At 39.0% G+C, this 18,732-nt stretch overlaps 1 protein-coding gene across 1 annotated transcript in view; it reads right to left on the bottom strand.

Moving 5' to 3' along the window:
* Nucleotides 1-18,732, bottom strand: part of CFAP54 (cilia and flagella associated protein 54) — a 242,110-nt gene that overhangs the window by 169,382 nt on the left and 53,996 nt on the right. Inside the window, exons 17-19 of the mRNA XM_081818984.1 lie at nt 13,829-13,915; nt 13,589-13,710; nt 8,527-8,539 (exon numbers count right to left, since the gene is read on the bottom strand). Coding sequence (XP_081675110.1) covers nt 8,527-8,539; nt 13,589-13,710; nt 13,829-13,915 — 222 coding nt within the window. The remainder of the gene's footprint in view (nt 1-8,526; nt 8,540-13,588; nt 13,711-13,828; nt 13,916-18,732) is intronic.

Below are 18,732 nucleotides of genomic sequence, written 5' to 3'. Positions count from 1 at the left end.
TTGCTGGAGTGGTGGGGGGTGGGAGGGATGGGGTGGCTGGGTGATAGACATTGGGGAGGGTGTGTGCTATGGTGAGCGCTGTGAATTGTGTAAGACTGTTGAATCACAGACCTGTACTTCTGAAACAAATAATACATTATATGTTAAAAAAAAAAAAAAGAAGATGATAGCAGGAAGGGAAAAATGAAGGGGGGGAATCGGAGGGGGAGATGAACCATGAGAGACTATGGACTCTGAGAAACAAACTGAGGGTTCTAGAGGGGAGGGGGATGGGGGGATGGGTTGGCCTGGTGATGGGTATTAAAGACAGCACGTACTGCATGGAGCACTGGGTGTTACACACAAACAATGAATCATGGAACACTACATCAAAAACTAATGATGTAATGTATGGTAATTAACATAACATAATAAAATAAAATTAAAAAAAAATATATGGTCAACTAATTTTTGACAAAGTCACCAAGAATATACAATGAGGAAAGGATAGTCTCTTTAATAAATGGTGCTGGGAAAAGTGGATATCCATATTCAAAAGAATGAAATCAGACCCTTATCTTACTGTACACAAAAATCAACTCAAGGGGCACCTGGGTGGCTCAGTCGTTAAGTGGCTGCCTTCAGCTCAGGTCATGATCCCAGGATCCTGGGATCGACCCCACATCAGGCTTTCTACTCGGCAGGAAGCCTGCTTCTCCCCTCTCCCACTCCCCCTGCTTGTGTTCCCTCTCTCGCTATGTCTCTCTCTGTCAAATAAATAAATAAAATCTTAAAAAAAAAAATCAACTCAAAATGCATTAGAGACTTAAACATAAGACCTGAAACCATAAAACCCTAGAAAAAAGCATAAAGGAAAAGCTCCTTGACATTGGTTTTGGCAACCATTTTTTGGATCCTACAACAGAAGTATAGGCAACAAAAACAAAAATAAATAAGCTAAAAAGCTTCTGCACAGCATAGGAAAAAGTCAACAAAATGAAAAGGCAACCTATGGAATTGGAAGAAAATATCTGTAAACAATACATTCAATAAGGGCTTGATATCCGAAATATATAAGTAACTCTTAACTCAATAGCAATCAATCAAATGATTTAAAAATGGGCAAAAAACCAGAATAGACACTTTTCTAAAAAAGACATTCAAATGGCCAACAGGTACATGAAAAGATGATCAACATCACAGGGAAATGCAAATCAAAACCACCATGAGATATCACCTCACACCTCTTAGGATGTCTATTATCAAAAAGACAAATGATAACAAATGTTGGTGAGGATGTGGAGAAAAGAGAACACTTGTACAATGTTAGTAAGGATGTGAACTGGTACAACCAAAACCATAAACAGTATGGAGGTTGCTCAAAAAATTAAAAATAGAACTATCATATGATCCAGCAATCCCACTTCTGGGTATTTATCCAAAGGAAATGAAATCATTATCTCAAAGAGACATCTGCACTCCTGTGTTCATTGCAGCATTATTCACAACAGCCAAGATATGAAAACAATTCTAAGTGTCTTCTGATAGATGAATAGATAAAGAAAATGTGTCACACATATAATATTATAATATTATTCAGCCTTAGAAAAGAAGGAAACCCTGACATTTGGGACAACATGTATGACCTTGAGGACATTATGCTAAGTGAAATGAGCCAGAGGGAGAAAGAGAAATACTATATGGTATCATGTATATGTGTAATCTAAAAAAAATAAAAGTAAAACTCATAGAAACAGAAAGTAACATGGTGGTTGCCGAGGGCAAGCGGATGGGGAGGGGAATGGGGAGATCTTGATCAAGGGGCACAAACTTCCAGTTATAAAGTTCTGAAGATCTATTGTACAGCATGGTGACTACACTTAAAAACAGTGTACTTGAAATTTGCTAAGAAACAGATCTTAAGTGTCTCACTCAAAAAAAAAAAAAAAGTAACTTAGCCATCAAAAAGAATGAAATCTTGCCATTTGCAACAACGTGGATGGAACTAGAGGGTATTATGCTAAGCGAAATAAGTTAATCAGAGAAAGACAAATATCATATGATTTCACTCATATGTGGAATTTAAGAAACAAAATGAACATAGGGGAAGGGAAGGAAAAATAAAATAAGACAAAATCAGAGAGGGAGACATACCATAAGAGACTCTTAACTATAGGAAACAACCTGAGGGTTGCTGGAGGGGTGGTGGGGGTGGGGGGATGAGGTAACTGGGTGATGGACATTAAGGAGGGCACTTGATGTAGTGAGTACTGGGTGTTATATGCAACTGATGAATCACTAAATTCTACCTCTGAAACTAAAAATACACTACATATTAATTAAATTGAATTTAAATAAAAAATTTTTAAAAGGTAACTATATGATGTGATAAATGTGTTAATTAAGCTGCTTGTGGTAATTATTTCATAATGTACAGTAGTCCCTGCTTATCCACAAGGATACATTCCAAGATGCCTGAAGCCACAGATGGTATTAAACCCTATATATACTATGTGTTTTCTCATACATACATACAATAAAATTTAATTTATAAATTAGACATAGCAGGGATTAACAATAGCTAATAATAAAATAGAACAATTATAACAATATATTGTAATGAAAGTTATGTAAATGTGGTCTCTCTCAAGATATCTTGTTGTGATGCACTCACCCTCTTCTTGTGAATCATGATGTGAGCAGATAAAAGGTCTACATGATGAGATGAAGTGAGGGGAATGACGTAGGCACTGTGACGTAGCTTTAGGCTACTATTGACCTTCTGATGATATGTCAAAAGGAAAATCCATCTGCTTCCAGACTGTGGTTGACTGCGGGTAACTGAAACCACAGAAAGCTAAACCACAGCTAAGAGGAGACTACTGCCTACATATATCAAATCATCATGTTGTACATTTGAAATATATTACAATTTTATTTGCCAATTATGCCTCAGTAAAGCTGGGGGGAGGGAGTGCAAACCTCAATAAACTAGGAAAGCTCTTTCTTTAGCATGAGAAAAATATTAATTTTAGCCAATAGTCAAAATTATGGCTAATAGTGAAACACTAAAAGAATGATCAATAAAATCCATGAGACATGGGCGCCTGGGTGGCTCAGTTGGTTAGGCGACTGCCTTCGGCTCAGGTCATGATCCTGGAGTCCCAGGATCGAGTCCCGCATCCGGCTCCCTGCTTAGCAGGGAGTCTGCTTCTCCTTCTGACCCTCATGATCTCTCTCTCTCTCTATTCATTCTCTCTCTCAAATAAATAAAAATAAAATCTTTAAAAAAAAAAAAAAATCCAGGAGACATAATGCCACTATTCCTTTTTATTCTGGAAGTTCTAGCCAATTTAATAAATTTAAGAAAAGAAATCCTGAGAACGAGAAGACAAATGTCTGTCTACCAAACTTCAAATACATTTCACTCTCTTAGAAAAACCTGTGCTGTTTCCTCCGCAGAAGACATGCTAAGTTCAAAGCTTCCATTTGGAGATCTGGACTTGAGCTCAAAAGAAAGGGTAAGACTTTCCGTGAGTCATTTGCCTCAAAGTGATATTTAAAGTTGAGTGAGTAAACCAGTTCCCTTTGGGAGTGTAGATTATAAAACTCTAGTATCATACATTTTTTTCTAAAATAAAGATTGACCTAAATTGAGATCAGAATTAACTCATTTTTATTTTTATAGGAAATGGTTGACATTCAGGTCTAAAATCATTAGTTGTGATTAAAATGTATCTATAATAATAAATGGGTTTTTTAATCCTGCTTGTTCTGTGCCAGGAGACCTTGAAATTTTTTTTTGGCGTTACAGTTCAAAAATCTTAGCCATTTGAATAGGACAATCGTTTCTTCATGTGAGAAGGGATGTATTATATGGTAACCATGTTTCTAGGGCCTACATGCCAAAAACCTTAACTGTTTAGACTCAAAAGCTAATTTATAGACACATGGTGCTCAGTATAACTTGAATCATTGAATGAATGACTCAACCAAGTAGCATAGAATGGCATCTGTTATCCCTTATCATCTCCACTTTTTCACTCATTCAATCAAACTGAGAAAAAAATGGCGAAAACGGATGGAAAGAAAGATGTTGAAGGAGCTGTGTCATAAAACACTATGAGTCAAGGCATCAGCAGTGCCTAGTCAACCCAGAGGACGCAACACGCACAGGGCTGGGCAGAGGCTCATTCACCTTTCCACCCTCTACCAGAGATGACAGACCAGATTTGGCTCCCTGAGAGGACAGATGGGCCCACAGAGCAGGGTTCCCTTGAAAGGCAACAACAGGTAGGAGCTTGGTAAGAGGCCAGAATTGAAATGAGGAAGAAGCCTGAGCAGAAAAGGTAAGTAGATTCCCCAGATAACTGTGGAAAATTTTTAAGAAATTCCTACTTGAACAGAAGGTAGAGAAAGCTATTATATTTTGAACATTAAATGTTAATGTGACTTCATTTGCGTCACAGTCTGGAGACCAAGATATTTTAGGCTGCCTAAGAACAGGTGAAATCAGCCTAAGGAAAAATTATGCAACACAAGGGAAGAGACCAATGCCTTGAAAGTTTCCCTCCTCTGGATTATGTATGCAGCCTAAAATACGCACCAGCAGCATTGGTTTGCTGGCCCTAATATTTTTTTTTTTTTTTTTTTTTTTTGAGACAGAGAGAATGAGAGAGAGAGAGCACATGAGAGGGGGGAGGGTCAGAGGCAGAAGCAGGCTCCCCGCCAAGCAGGGAGCCCGATGCGGGACTCGATCCAGGGACTCCAGGATCATGACCTGAGCTGAAGGCAGTCGCTTAACCAACTGAGCCACCCAGGCACCCTTGCTGGCCCTAATATTAACACAGACTGCCTCTGATCCTATCTCAACTGACTGGCCAACTGCCCTGGGCTTTCTACACTTACTCCCAAAATTTGCCTCGGCAGTTCATACTCCAGTGAACCAGTCAGACACTAGCATCTTCTGACTTGATTCTAGCAGCTTCTCTCTGCATATCCGCGAATTCAACTGAGATTTTTTTTTTTTTAAACTTCCTGCTTTCTGCCATGGGTTATCACAAAGATATTTCTCAAACCTGGCTGTTATTCAGTATCATCTATGAAACTTGTTTAAAAATTAAGATAGTCCAACCCCACTCTGAACCTATTTAGTAAAAATCTCCAGGGGTGGGGCTTAAGCATCTGTATTATTAAACAACTGTTGAAGGTACTTTTGAAGTACACCAGGGACTGGGGACCACTGACTGAGATGATTTAATCAGCCTCCTCCCCTTTCTCTCAGTCTCTAGTCTCCTCAACCTCCAGTCTTCTAGCCCTTCAATGGTTCCTCCTATACTTGTTACAGTGCTAACTCCGCCATAGGCTTGGTATTCTGATCACAATTAATACTTGCTACCTTTATCTCCCTCTCTACTCTTTTCTCCCAGAGCTACTGCCTATCCAACCTAACCTCCAAAACCATAAAAAAAAAAAAAAAAAGTCATTCATTCCCTGAGAAGCTATGCTTGCCATGCCTCAGAGCTTTTCCCATGAAACTTCTTCTTCCTAGAGGGTTTTACATCCTTTTCTGTGCTTCAAGATCCACTCAAACAGGGGCGCCTGGGTGGCTCAGTCATTAAGCATCTGCGTTCAGCTCAGGTCATGATTCCAGGGTCCTGGGATCGAGCCCCACATCGGGCTCCCTGCTCAGCGGGAAGCCTGCTTCTCCTTCTCCCACTCCCCCTGCTTGTGTTCCTGCTCTCGCTATCTCTCTCTCTGTGTCAAATAAATAAAATCTTTAAAAAAAAAAAAGATCTACTCAAACATCATCTCTGAATCCTCCCAAAGAAGTCCCACACATTTAGGTACTTATTCTCTTCATTTTCCACTCTTTGTTTTAGCACGTATTACACAATATGAGCATCTTGGTGGCAAGGACAGTACTTTATCTCTTTAGGTTCAATAAACGTGTTCTTAATGAAATACATGAAATTATGACAGATGAGGATGATCTATAATGCATTTTAAGACAGTATGTTTAAAATATTCTGATTGGAAAGTAAATTAATTAATTAAATGTTCTGATTGAGTCTTGATTAATTTTAACCCCCTAACTCAGATTTCATGGCCCAATTTGAAACAGATTAATAAAAGTACTAAATTTTTTTAAGATTTTATTTATTTATTTATTTATTTGTCAGAGAGATAACACAAGCAGGGGGAGCGGCAGGCAGAGCAGGCAAGGGAGAAGCAGGCTCCCCACTGAGCAAGGAGCCCGATGCAGGACTTGATCCCAGGACCCTGGATCATGACCCGAGCTGAAGGCAGACACTCAACCGACCGAGCCACCCAGGCATCCCTAAAAGTACTAAATTTTTAAATGAAAGGTAACAAAAGTCTAAAACACAGTCCTTGATTTATGTCAATCAGATAAATTCTATAAAAACTGGACTCAAGGTAAAACCTAATGCTAGTTAGAAAATCCAAACTTAGTGAGCCAAATCACTGAGCTGCTAAAAGCATTCTATTTATAAGAAAGTGATTAGTATACTAATTAGAAAAATATCTGCACCCCCATGTTACTGCAGCATTATTTACAATAGCCAAGACATGTTATATATATGAATATACAATTCATATGTATGTGAATTGCAATATATGAATATGCAATTCTTATATATGAATATGCAATTCATACATATGTGAATATATAACTCATATATATATATATGAACATACAATTCACATATATATGAATGTTATCTAGCCATAGAAAAAGAATGAAATCTTGCCTTTTCTGACAACATGGGTGGACCCTGAGGGCATTATGTTAAGTGAAATAAGTCAGAGAAAGACAAATACCATATGATGTCATGCATATATGGAATCTTAAAAAAAAAAAAAAAAAGAAAACAAGGAGATAGGGGCGCCTGGGTGGCTCAGTCAGTTGGGTGTCTGCCTTCGGCTCAGGTCATGATCTCAAGGTCCTGGGATCGGGCCTCGCATTGGGCTCCCTGCTCAGTGGGGGGCCTGCTTCTCCCTCTGCCTGCCGCTCCACCTGCTTGTGCTCTCTCTCTCAAACAAACAAATAAATAAATAAAATCTTAAAAAAAAAAGTAGATAGATACAGAAAACAGACTCGTGGTTGCCAGAGGTTGGGGGTGGGAGGTAGGGCAAAATGGGTGAAGAGGGTCAAAAGGTACAAATTTTCAGTTATAAAATGAATAACTCATGGGGATATAATGTACAGGCTAGTGACTATAGTTAATAATATTGTATTGCTTATTTGAAAGTTCCTAGAGAGTAAATCTGAAAAGTTCTCATCACAAGAAAAAAAATTTTGTAACTGATGACAGATATATAAGTTAATAAAATTTACTGTGATGATCATTTAGCAATATATACAAATACAAAATAATTACATTGTGTACCTGAAATTAATATAATGTTATATGTCAATCATATATCAATTTTTTACAAAGAAAGTGATTAGGGCTTTTTAAAGCGGGTTCCTCAAATAGAAGGAGGAAATATCACCAGAAAATTAGCCTCAAAACCTCAAGAAAGAGAAATTCCCATGAAACCAGCTCTATTCAACTGTGAAAAGAGAAAGTGTGAGGTGCCTGGGTGGCTCAGTTGGTTAAGAGTCCAACTCTTGATTTCAGCTCAGGTCATGATTTCAGGGTCGTGCGATTGAGCCCTGAATCAGGCTCTGTGCTATACGCAGAGTCTGCTTGTCCCTCTCCCTCTGCTCCTCCCCCGCTTGTGCGCGCTCTCTCTCTCCATCAAATAAATAAATAAATAAATAAATAAATAAATAAATAAATAAAATCTTTTTAAAAAAGAAAGTGTTATCAATATGGACATAACTGGGGCGCCTGGGTGGCTCAGTCTGTTAAGCGGCTGCCTTCGGCTCAGGTCATGATCCCAGGGTCCTGGGATCGAGTCCCGCATCGGGCTCTCTCTTCAGCAGGGAGCCTGCTTCTCTCTCTCCCTCTGCCTGCTGCTTCCCCTGCTTGTGCTCTCTCACTCTCTGTCAAATAAATAAATAAAATCTTAAAAAAATATATATATATATGGACATCACTGTTGCCTATAATATGTCCAACACATTGTCTAATGTGTCCACCAAAACATATTGTTTTATTTCCAGAAAACAACAGTACTGAAGTCCAAAGTACTACTGTCTGAATGTAAATCTCTCTGCCTATAGTTTCCATTAGAGAAACAAACCTGCCTCTTTTTAGAAGTTATTCAGTGCTTATGAGGACAGATTAATATTAAATACATTGGACAACAGCTTAACATCCACAGTGCAGCAAGACACTTAGGGAAAGATATAAGACAATCTTCAAGGTCATGATTAACAACTATCCATAAAAAACTATCATAAGACTGGAAAGATAAAGTGCCATATTTACTACTTGTCTAGTAGACCTCCTGAGGTATATTCTGGATTCTCAGCACTATTATGTACATTTCAGAAGGAGATGAAAAGTAGGTTAAGTCATATCCAAGAATCCTGGCAAGGAATATGTTTTGATTGCTGAGAATAAAATATACTACTTATAAGATCAATCTAAGAGAAAACACAAAAAGAAATGTATAGCTTGATAAATGAAAATATATTTAGAGCACCAAAAAATAGTTCTGATATGATAAAACAGAATGTTCCAGAATGCTTAAAGTGGGAAACAGAGTAGTAGTAATAATAATAATGGCTAACATTTATTGACTGCTTATTCTGTGCCAAATGCTAAGCATTTTATATGCATCATTTCCTTGAATCTTCCCAAGAACTCCCATTTTACATATGAAGAAATTAAAACTTAAGAGAGCATAAGTAACTTGACCTTGGTCATACAGCTAGTCAGTGGCAAAACCAAAACTCTAATCCAAAACCCTATCCTCCTAACCACTATGTATTTTGTCTTATTAACACAAACCTAAGTTAAAAAGAAGCACGGAAAGGCAACTTGGATGATTTCCTGAAATAACCTTAAAACCTGAAATGGAAATTAGCTAAAATCTTGTCAGTACTTTGAAGTCTAAAAGGGCAAAACATGACCTCATGGGAGGGGGTCAGAATCAGAAAGGGTTTGCTCTTTATGAGGAAGACTTCAGCATAGAACAATTAAAAAGGACTGATAAGATCTCTGGGGGGAAAAAATGATTCACATATATTCTTCCCCGAAAAGCAAATAGAATTGATTTGACTAAAATGCTATAAAATAGGAAAAATAATTATACTTAGTAATCCAATTACAGCTAACCTAGTTAATAGAGTGGTATTTAGGAGACACGAAGGTAGAAATTTGAGAAATAGTAAAGTCAGGAGTTATTAGAACTTCAAGTGGTCTGGGCTTCTTCATTAGTTCTGGTTCCAAAATACGACCATAAAATTAGATTGTGTCAATTACAAAAAATAATCTGCTAATTCATAATGCTCCTTTGCTTAGAGTTGAAGCAATATGACTGGATTTTGGAACTGCCAAAGTCATCTCAACTACCAATTTGTTTAAGTTCCAACAAATAGAATTAGGAGAAAACTAGATGCATCAGCTGGGGCTCTTTGAACCAGGAGCAATAGGAAAACCATGCCGGGACCACAGCAGGTCCAAAGAGGTAAGAGGGTCTACAGAACAGAACCATAATAGTCTGATCAGTACACAAGCATTGGAAAGAATGAATGTCAACTAGTTTTAGTCTTTTTATCCCTCCACTCAAGATCTAATTCCAAAAAGGGAGGTCCAAATTGGCTTCCCTCACGTCACTAGTCCTCTGACTGGCTAGCAGAGAAGAAAGCCCCTGAGAAGTCCCACCCGACTACATCTAAAAGGGAAGGAGGAATTCCTCAAAAGGTGATATTTGGAAGGGGAAATGGGTGCTGGACAGAAAACAGCAATATAAAACCCTGCCCTTGTAACACTTACCTTGGATTGAGGAATATTCCTGCCTCTTCCCAATAAGAAATCCCATCTGCACAGAGACTGAATGTCTGGCTGGGAGACTGAAGTGGACTAAGAGCAACGACCATAAGCCACACGACCAGTGCTCTATTTGATCAGAAGTAGATCAGGGACGTCTGAGACTAGTTCCAGGTGCAATCCATTAAAGTAAATCTGTGATATATTGTGTAAAAAGCCAACATGGACTTCCAGAAGTCCAATACCAAGACAGGAAAATGGGGGGTAAAATGCCTATAATAATAATTTTTTCAAAAGACCAGTCATTTCATTTAGAAAGCTAACAAGCTATTATCAAAGGTTTGTACCTCAGTCCTGGCAACAAGTTGGTTCACTTTTAACTGATTAGGAATAAAACGGACACCTGATGAGATTATACAGCTCCACAAGGTCAGGAAACTTTTGAAAAACTAAAACAGGGTATGAATTATTTAAAAGTTCTGAAAAGATCCAGGCTTTTTAAACCTTTTTATGGTACCAGGTGATGCATCAGTTACTGATTTGGGGATAATTTTATTACAAGATCATGATAATGTAAAACATTCTGTAATATACCCCAGTAGAAAATGATTGCCAGGGGAAAGAAATTTATTTGTCTTCTTTAAAGAAAGAAAGTTTGGCAATTATTTGAGCCATAACATCATTGTTTACGAGAGTACCCTAAGGACTGATCATTAAGCCTTAACACTTGGATAAAAAACTACTGCTGAGGAGCAGAGGTGGCCATAGGTTTCAGGACTTCTAAATAAATATTCCACGTGTGCCTAGTTGGTGAAAATCCTTGGGGAGGACGCCCCATAAAAAATAGAGCCTCTACATGCATCTCATAAGTCTATCCTAAGAGGACATTATACTTACAATTTTTCTTAAGTTAAAATAGTTTCATTTAAGAAAGAGAAGAAAAAGATGTAAAAACTGTAGTCTTGTCACATCTCCAGTGTGACCCCCAGTGTCAGTGGTAGGAAGACAGAGGCCTAACAGGAATGAGCATATTACGACAGTATAAGGACCAGACTGAGTCACAATAAAACAAAAAGGAAAATCCCAAAGGTTTTATTCTCTCCAGCTCTGACAGGCCACAAGATTACTCCTGAGAGAACAGTTCTAAAAAAGAAAGATAAGTTTTATTTGACATATAAGTAGGACTGAAGTATTAGTATCCTCCAAGCACTAGACTGTAGCAAGTGGCCACAGAAGCATCTGTTGAGAAAATGGATCTGAACACACACCAAAGTCTTCCAACAAAGATCAGTCACCACTTGGCCTTGAGACTGTCCAACACCATCATCAAACTCCTTCATTCAAATGCTGGAATTTCAATTATAATAGGGGTCTTCCCTAATACTGCCAGGACAGACTTTCCAACCTTGAACATTAATAGCATCTGTCCACCCAAAATCCTCAGACTTCCTCTCTGGTCTCACTTCTTACCCTCTTCTCCCAACAGCCCCCTCTCCCCTTTGCCATTTCATCTGTGCCTCTATGACACTGAATGACCTAGAGGACCACAAGAACTCTATGACCCTTCTAGCTTCAGGAACTTTGTACATGTTGTTTTCTCTTCCTATAAAGTCCTTTTCACCCTTTTCTTCCTCTTTCTCTGGCTACTCCTGCCTATCAGTATTCAACCTCATGATTTCTTTTCTGGAAGTTTCCTTACATATTACCCACTGTTTGATTAGGTACTCCTCTGCTAAATTCCCCTGGAATTCTTGCAGTTAAAGTATCTATGACACTGGGTGCCTGGGTGGCTCAGTTGGTTAAGCAACTGCCTTTGGCTCAGGTAATGATCCCGGGGTCCTGGGATCGAGTCCCACATCGGTGTCCCTGCTCAGCAGGAAGCCTGCTTCTCCCTCTCCCTCCGCCTGCCATTCCCCCTGCTTGTGCTCTCTCTCATTGTCAAATAAATAAATAAAATCTTTAAAAAAAAAAGTATCTATGACAGTAACCCACAATTACCTACTTACTTGTCTATGTTCCCACAAACTGGATTTATCTTGAAGGCAGGGACCACAAAAAGAAAGCAATCCATCAATATTTGTTGAATAAAGGATTTTTGTTTTTGTTTGTTTTTATCCCCTGTACTCAGCATAATACCAGACACACAGTCAATGTACAATAAATATTTGCTGAATGGATCATAAGTACTCAAAAACATTTGTTGGATGAATGAGGTAATGGACAGATGATCAGAAAGTGCTACATATCAGAAATCTTAAATTCCAATATCTTACTTTCTAACCTCAAACACTTATCCTTCCAGCTCTCTCAGATTCTGATTTTCTGGTCCCTGACCTCAAAGAGATGTCCAGTCTCTTGACATTTCCATGCTCACCAAGTCTTTAAATACCATGAAGGTATCACTTCCCTCCCTATTCAATCTGTACCCATTTTTATTAAGAACTTTTAACCCATACTTTCATTTGTAAAAATCTAGCCCTGTACAAATCTCTGCTGTCACAAATATTCTGCTGTCACAGCTACTAAAAATACTACACCAGGGTAATGCCATACCACCATGCAGATGGGGCCCAGTATAAATTCATGGTCTTCAACTTCAGCTAGAACTTTGTGCTGGCCAGTTCTTCAACTTCCTTGTCAGCTCCCTTATCCATTCCTCATCCATTCCACTCCACTCTCTATCTTTTTTCTCCTCAGTCCAACTGTCCACCCTTGCTCTCCATTGTTGGCAGATATCCTTGCCTCCTACTTTATCAGATGATTGACATAAAAGGCATAAACTCAACTCTCTGCCGCCACACCAATAGACTTACTCAAATCTACATTGATCTGTTCCTCCTTCCCTTTTGTATCAGAGGATGAGGAGTCTGCCCAGTAGCCTACCCTCCACTGAAGATGAATCACTTTATCTATGTTTTCAAACTCATCTCCTTCCCTGTTCTAATAGGACTGTGCTCTATTATTAGCCCCTCTCATATCTTCAATTTCTCTCTTTTCTTCTGGCTCTTCATACTCATTATATAAATATGTGGAACTTTTTCTCTTAAACTCTTCTTAAACTCTGTATCCTCTCTCTAGCTTTGACCTACGTTTTTCTTTCTCTTATCAGCTAAACTACTTGTAGCACTATTCTCTACTTCACCATGTGCTATTCACTCAGCCAATACCATCAAATTTTTATGGGTAATACACACAAAGTTTTTAAAAATCCTCTAGCTTGAAATGTGATTACCCTCAAGAATTTAAATTCTAAAATCAACATACAATGAATCGGTAAGAAGACAGAACAATTTCCAGGGAGAGTAAAATATAAATTAGCAATATCCATCTGAGAGAAGGCCTCTGAGTCAATGGACTTGAAGTATCTTAATTCCATTGTAAGGAATGCATTATACTAAGCATAGTGTCACGTAAGTTCTATAGTTTCCCTCATTTTTAATCCTTCTGATTTTATTTGGCTTCCAATGTAAGTTGTCCCTACAGAGAGAGGCTCTCTCATTTCAGGAGAGTCAGGGACTAGTAATATAGATTAGTGCCCCTGCTCAAAACTGTTCTACTCAAAGAGAAGACTAGATATAGGGAACCTGAAAGTTCATAATCTAATGTTAAGGGCAACACATTATTTTTAGCAAAGTGAACTAAATCATTCATTTAACAAAGGTGATATGTCAGGACTAAAAAAAGGAATGGCATGTTGTTACCATCAAAAGGTTGTGTGAAGATGTAGAGGCCGCATCTTTCTCAAATATTAGAAGAGCTTTCTGCATCAAGTAAATTGCTTTGGATAGCTTATTCTTCCTTATTTTATTCATTACATTCAATTCTGAAACAGAAAAACATTTTATCAAAAGGGAAACACGAAAACTATCTTTAAAAGTTTTCAGAAACGTTTAAACAGTTTCTGAAACTGTTTTAAAACAGTTTATCCCAATTTTAATTACCTGTAAAACAGTCAATGCTTCTAGGTTGTTTTAGCTTTTCTGGACCTTTGGTAGATATGTGTTTGCTAACAGTTGGAGTCTGCAAAACTGAAGAAGGAAGAGGAGAGTGCCATTACAATTAGATTTGTGTCCAAGAAAGGAAATATTTTCTAAACATTAAAGGGTAACTATCTATTTGTAAAATTATTGCTTCCTCTCATATGTCATCTTTTTTTCATTAATAGATAAAAATTCAAACAAATCTATAATGACAAACTCTCTTCTATTTGCCACAGTATGCCTGAGGACGTGAAAAATATTTAAGTTATAGATGGGGAGGGAAGATGGCAGAAGAGTAGGGGACGCTCAATTCGTCTGGTCCCTTGAACTTGAATTCAGCTAAATATCTATCAAATCATTCTGAACACCTGTGAATTCAACCCGAGCGCTAAGGAAAGTATCACTGCAATTCTACAAATGGAGAAGTGGCCACTTTTTGCAAGCTAGGAGGTGTGGAGAAGTGAATCTGAGGGGATATATCAGAAGATAAACCGCAGTGGGAGGGAACCTCTATAAGCTGGCTGCCGAAAAGTGATATAACAATGGAATGCAAAATCAGAACTTCTAGAAGTCTGCTCCTGTGAGGAATGTCCCTGCCTGAAAGGTGCGCAGGTGGTGAAGTGGGGCAGAATTGTAAGTGGGACAGTTGGTCTCAGGATTCCCAGGGTCACAGAAAGAACAAGGGTGCCAGAGTGTGGCAGAGTTCCCAGGCATTGGATCAGGGAAGCCGACTACAATTAGTGAGCCCTGGAGTGGGCTCTCAGCTAGCTGTTGCAATAAACTGTGAATCGTGGCAAGATCAGGGACCGCCTGTCCAAGCAGGGGCCCAGCAAGAGGAGTGGCCCTCCTCCCTCCCTGGGAGGAGCGGCACGGGTGCACACAGGATTGGGCAACCGCTCCCAGAGCAGGGGCCCAGTGAACAGCAGAGACCTGGTGAGATTTTCCCCCCTCTTTCCCTGGGGAGGATTGGTGCAGAGACCTACCAGGCCAAAAAGGGCTGGCATGATATACTCAGGGTACTAAAGGAGAAAAACATGCAGCCATGAACACTTTATCCAGCAAGGCTCTCATTCAGAATGGAAGAAAAGAGAAAAAGCTTCCAGGGCAAACAAACTAAAAGAATTTGTGATCACTAAACAAGCCCTGCAAGAAATATTAAAGGGGTGGGGCGCCTGGGTGGCTCAGTCATTAAGCGTCTGCCTTCAACTCAGGTCGTGGTCCCAGGGTCCTGGGATCGAGCCCCGCATCGGGCTCCCTGCTCCGCGGGAAGCCTGCTTCTCCCTCTCCCACTCCCCCTGCTTGTGTTCCCTCCCTCGCTGTGTCTTTCTCTGTCAAATAAATAAAAAAATCTTAAAAAAAAAAAATATTAAAGGGGATCCTGTAAGGGAAGAGAGAGCCCAAGAGTAACATAGACCAGAAAGGAACAGAGACAATATACAGAAACAGTGACTTTAAAGATAATACAATGGCACTATATTCATATATTTCAACAGTTACTCTGAATGTAAATGTGCTAAATGCTCCAATCAAAAGACACAGGGTATCAGATTGGATAAAAAAGCAAGACCCATCCATATGCTGTCAACAAGAGACTCATTTTAGACCCAAAGACACCTCCAGATTGAAAGTGAGGGGGTAGAGAACCATTTATCATGCTAATGGACATCAAAAGAAAGCTGTGGTAGCAATCCTTATATCATACAAATTAGATTTTAAACCAAAGACTATAGTAAGGGATGAAGAGGGACACTATATCATACTTAAAGGGTCTATCCAACAAGATCTAACAATTATAGGGGCGCCTGGTGGCTCTGTCGTTAAGCGTCTGCCTTCGGCTCAGGTCATGATCCCAGGTCCTGGGATCAAGCCCCGCATCGGGCTCCCTGCTCAGTGGGGAGCCTGCTTCTTCCTCTCCCACTCCCCCTGCTTGTGTTCCCTCTCTCGCTGTGTCTCTCTCTGTCAAATAAATGAATAAAACCTTTAAAAAAAAAAAATCTAACAATTATAAATATTTATGCTCCTAACTTGGGAGCAGCCAATTATATCAACCAATTAATAATACAATTAAAGAAATTCATTGATAATAATACAATAATAGTAGGGGACTTTAACACCCCACTCACAGCAATGGACAGATCATCAAAGAGAAGATCAACAAGGAAACAAGGGCTTTGAATGACACACTGGATCAGATGGATTTCACAGATATAGAGCATTTCATCCTAAAGCAACAGAATACACATTCTTCTCGAGTGCACATGGAACATTCTCCAGAACAGATCACATACTGGGTCACAAATCAGGTCTTAACCAGTATCAAAAGACTGAAATTATTCCCTGCATATTTTCAGACCACAATGTTTTGAAACTTGAACTGACTCACAAAAGGAAATTTGGAAGGAACTCAAATACTTGTAGATTAAAGAGAATCCTAAAGAATGAATGGGTCCACCAGGGAATTAAAGAAGAATTTTAAAAATTCACGGAAACAAATAAAAATGAAAACACAACTGTTCAGAACTTTTGGGATGCAGCAAAGGCGGTCCTAAGAGGGAAGTACATAGCAATACAAGCCTTTCTCAAGAAACTAGAAAAGTCTCAAATACACAAGCGAACCTTACACTTAAAGGTGCTGGAAAAAGAACAGCACACAGAACCTAAACCAAGCAGCAGAAGAGAAATAATAAAGATTAGAGCAGAAATGAATGGAATAGGGATGACTGGGTGGCTCAGTCGGTTAAGTGTCTGCCTTCAGCTCAGGTCATGATCCCAGGGTCCTAGGATAGAGTCCCACATCGGCCTCCTTGCTCAGTGGGGAGCCTGCTTCTCCCTCTGCCTGCCACTCCCCCTGCTTGTCTTCTCTCTCTCTGTCAAATAAATAAATAAAATCTTGGGGAAAGAAAAGAAATGAATGAAATAGAAACCAAAAGATAGTAGAACAGACCAACAAAACTAGAAGCTGGTTCTTTAAAGAATTAATAAGACTGATAAACCCCTGGCCAGACTTATCAAAAAGAAAAGAGAAAGGATCCAAATAAATAAAATCATAAATGAAAGAGGAGAGATCATGACCAACACCAAGAAAATGCAAACAATTTTAAGATCATACTATGAGCAACATGCCAACAAATTAGGCAATCTGGAAGAAATGGATGCATTCCTAGAAACCTATAAACTACCAAAACTGAAACAGGAAAAATAGAAAACCTAAACAAACCTATAACCAATAAGGAAATTGAAGCAGTAATCAAAAATCTTCCATCAAACAAGAGTCCAGGGCCAGATGGCTTCCCAAGGGAATTCTACCAAACATTTAAAAAAGAACTAATACCTATTCTTCTGAAGTTGTTTCAAAAAATAGAAATGGAAGGAAAACTTCCAAACTCATTCTATGAGGCCAGCATTACTTTGATCTCAAAACCAAAGACCCAACCAAAAAGAGAATTACAGACCAATATCCTTGATGAACATGGATGCCAAAATTCTCACCAAGATACTAGCTAATAGGATCTAACAGTACATTAAAAGGATTATTCACCACGACCAAGTGGGATTTACTCCTGGGCTGCAAGGGTGGTTCAATATCCGCAAAGCAATCAATGTGATACAATACATTAATAAAAGAAAGAACAAGAACCATATGATCCTCTCAATAGATGCAGAAAAAGCATTTGACAAAGTACAGCATCCTTTCTTGATTAAAACTCTTCACAGTGTAGGGATAGAGGGTACATACCTCAATATCATAAAAGCCAGCTATGAAAAACCCACAGCAAATACTATACTCAATGGGGAAAAACTGAGAGCTTTCCCCCTAAGGTCAGGAACACGGCAGGGATGTCCACGATCACCACTGCTATTCAACATAGCATTAGAAGTCCTAGCCTCAGCAATCAGACAACAAAAAGAAATAAAAGGCATCCAAATCGGCAAAGAAGTCAAACTCTCACTTTTTGCAGATGATATAATACTTTATGTGGAAAACTCAAAAGAGTCCACCCCAAAACTGCTAGAACTCATACAGGAATTCAGTAAAGTGGCAGGATATAAAATCAATGCACAGAAATCAGTGGCATTTCTATACACCAACAACAAGACAGAAGAAAGAGAAATTAAGGAGTCGATCCCATTTACAATTGCACCCAAAACCATAATATACCTAGGAATAAATCTAACCAAAGCAGCAAAGGATCTGTACCCAGAAAACTACAGAATACTCATGAAAGAAATTGAGGGGGGGCGCCTGGGTGGCTCAGTCATTAAGCGTCTGCCTTCGGCTCAGGTCATGATCCCAGGGTCCTGGGATCGAGCCCCACATCGGGCTCCCTGCTCCGCAGGAAGCCTGCTTCTCCCTCTCCCATTCCCCTTGCTTGTATTCCCTCTCTCGCTGTGTCTCTCTCTGTCAAATAAATAAATAAAATCTTTAAAAAAAAAAAAGAAATTGAGGAAGACACAAATGGAAAAACCTTCCATGCTCATGGATTGGAAGAACAAATATTGTGAAAATGTCTACGCTACCTAGAGCAATCTACACTTTTGATGCAATCCTTATCAAAATACCATCAATGTTTTTCAAAGAAATGGAACAAATCATCCTAAAATTTGTATGGAACTAGAAAAGACCCCGAACAGCCAGAGGAATGTTGAAAAAGAAAAGCAAAGCCGGTGGCATCATAATTCCGGACTTCAAGCTCTATTACAAAGCTGTCATCATCAAGACAGTATGGTAATGGCACAAAAACAGACACATAGATCAATGGAACAGAATAGAGAGCCCAGAAATGGACCCTCAACTTTATGGTCAACTAATCTTCGACAAAGCAGGAAAGAATGTCCAATGGAAAAAAGTCTCTTCAACAAATGGT

Source organism: Leptonychotes weddellii, chromosome 5, assembly GCF_054177405.1.
Source record: "Leptonychotes weddellii isolate Sample4059 chromosome 5, ASM5417740v2, whole genome shotgun sequence".
Lineage (NCBI taxonomy): Eukaryota > Metazoa > Chordata > Mammalia > Carnivora > Phocidae > Leptonychotes > Leptonychotes weddellii.
This window is presented reverse-complemented; position numbering and strand designations above follow the sequence as displayed.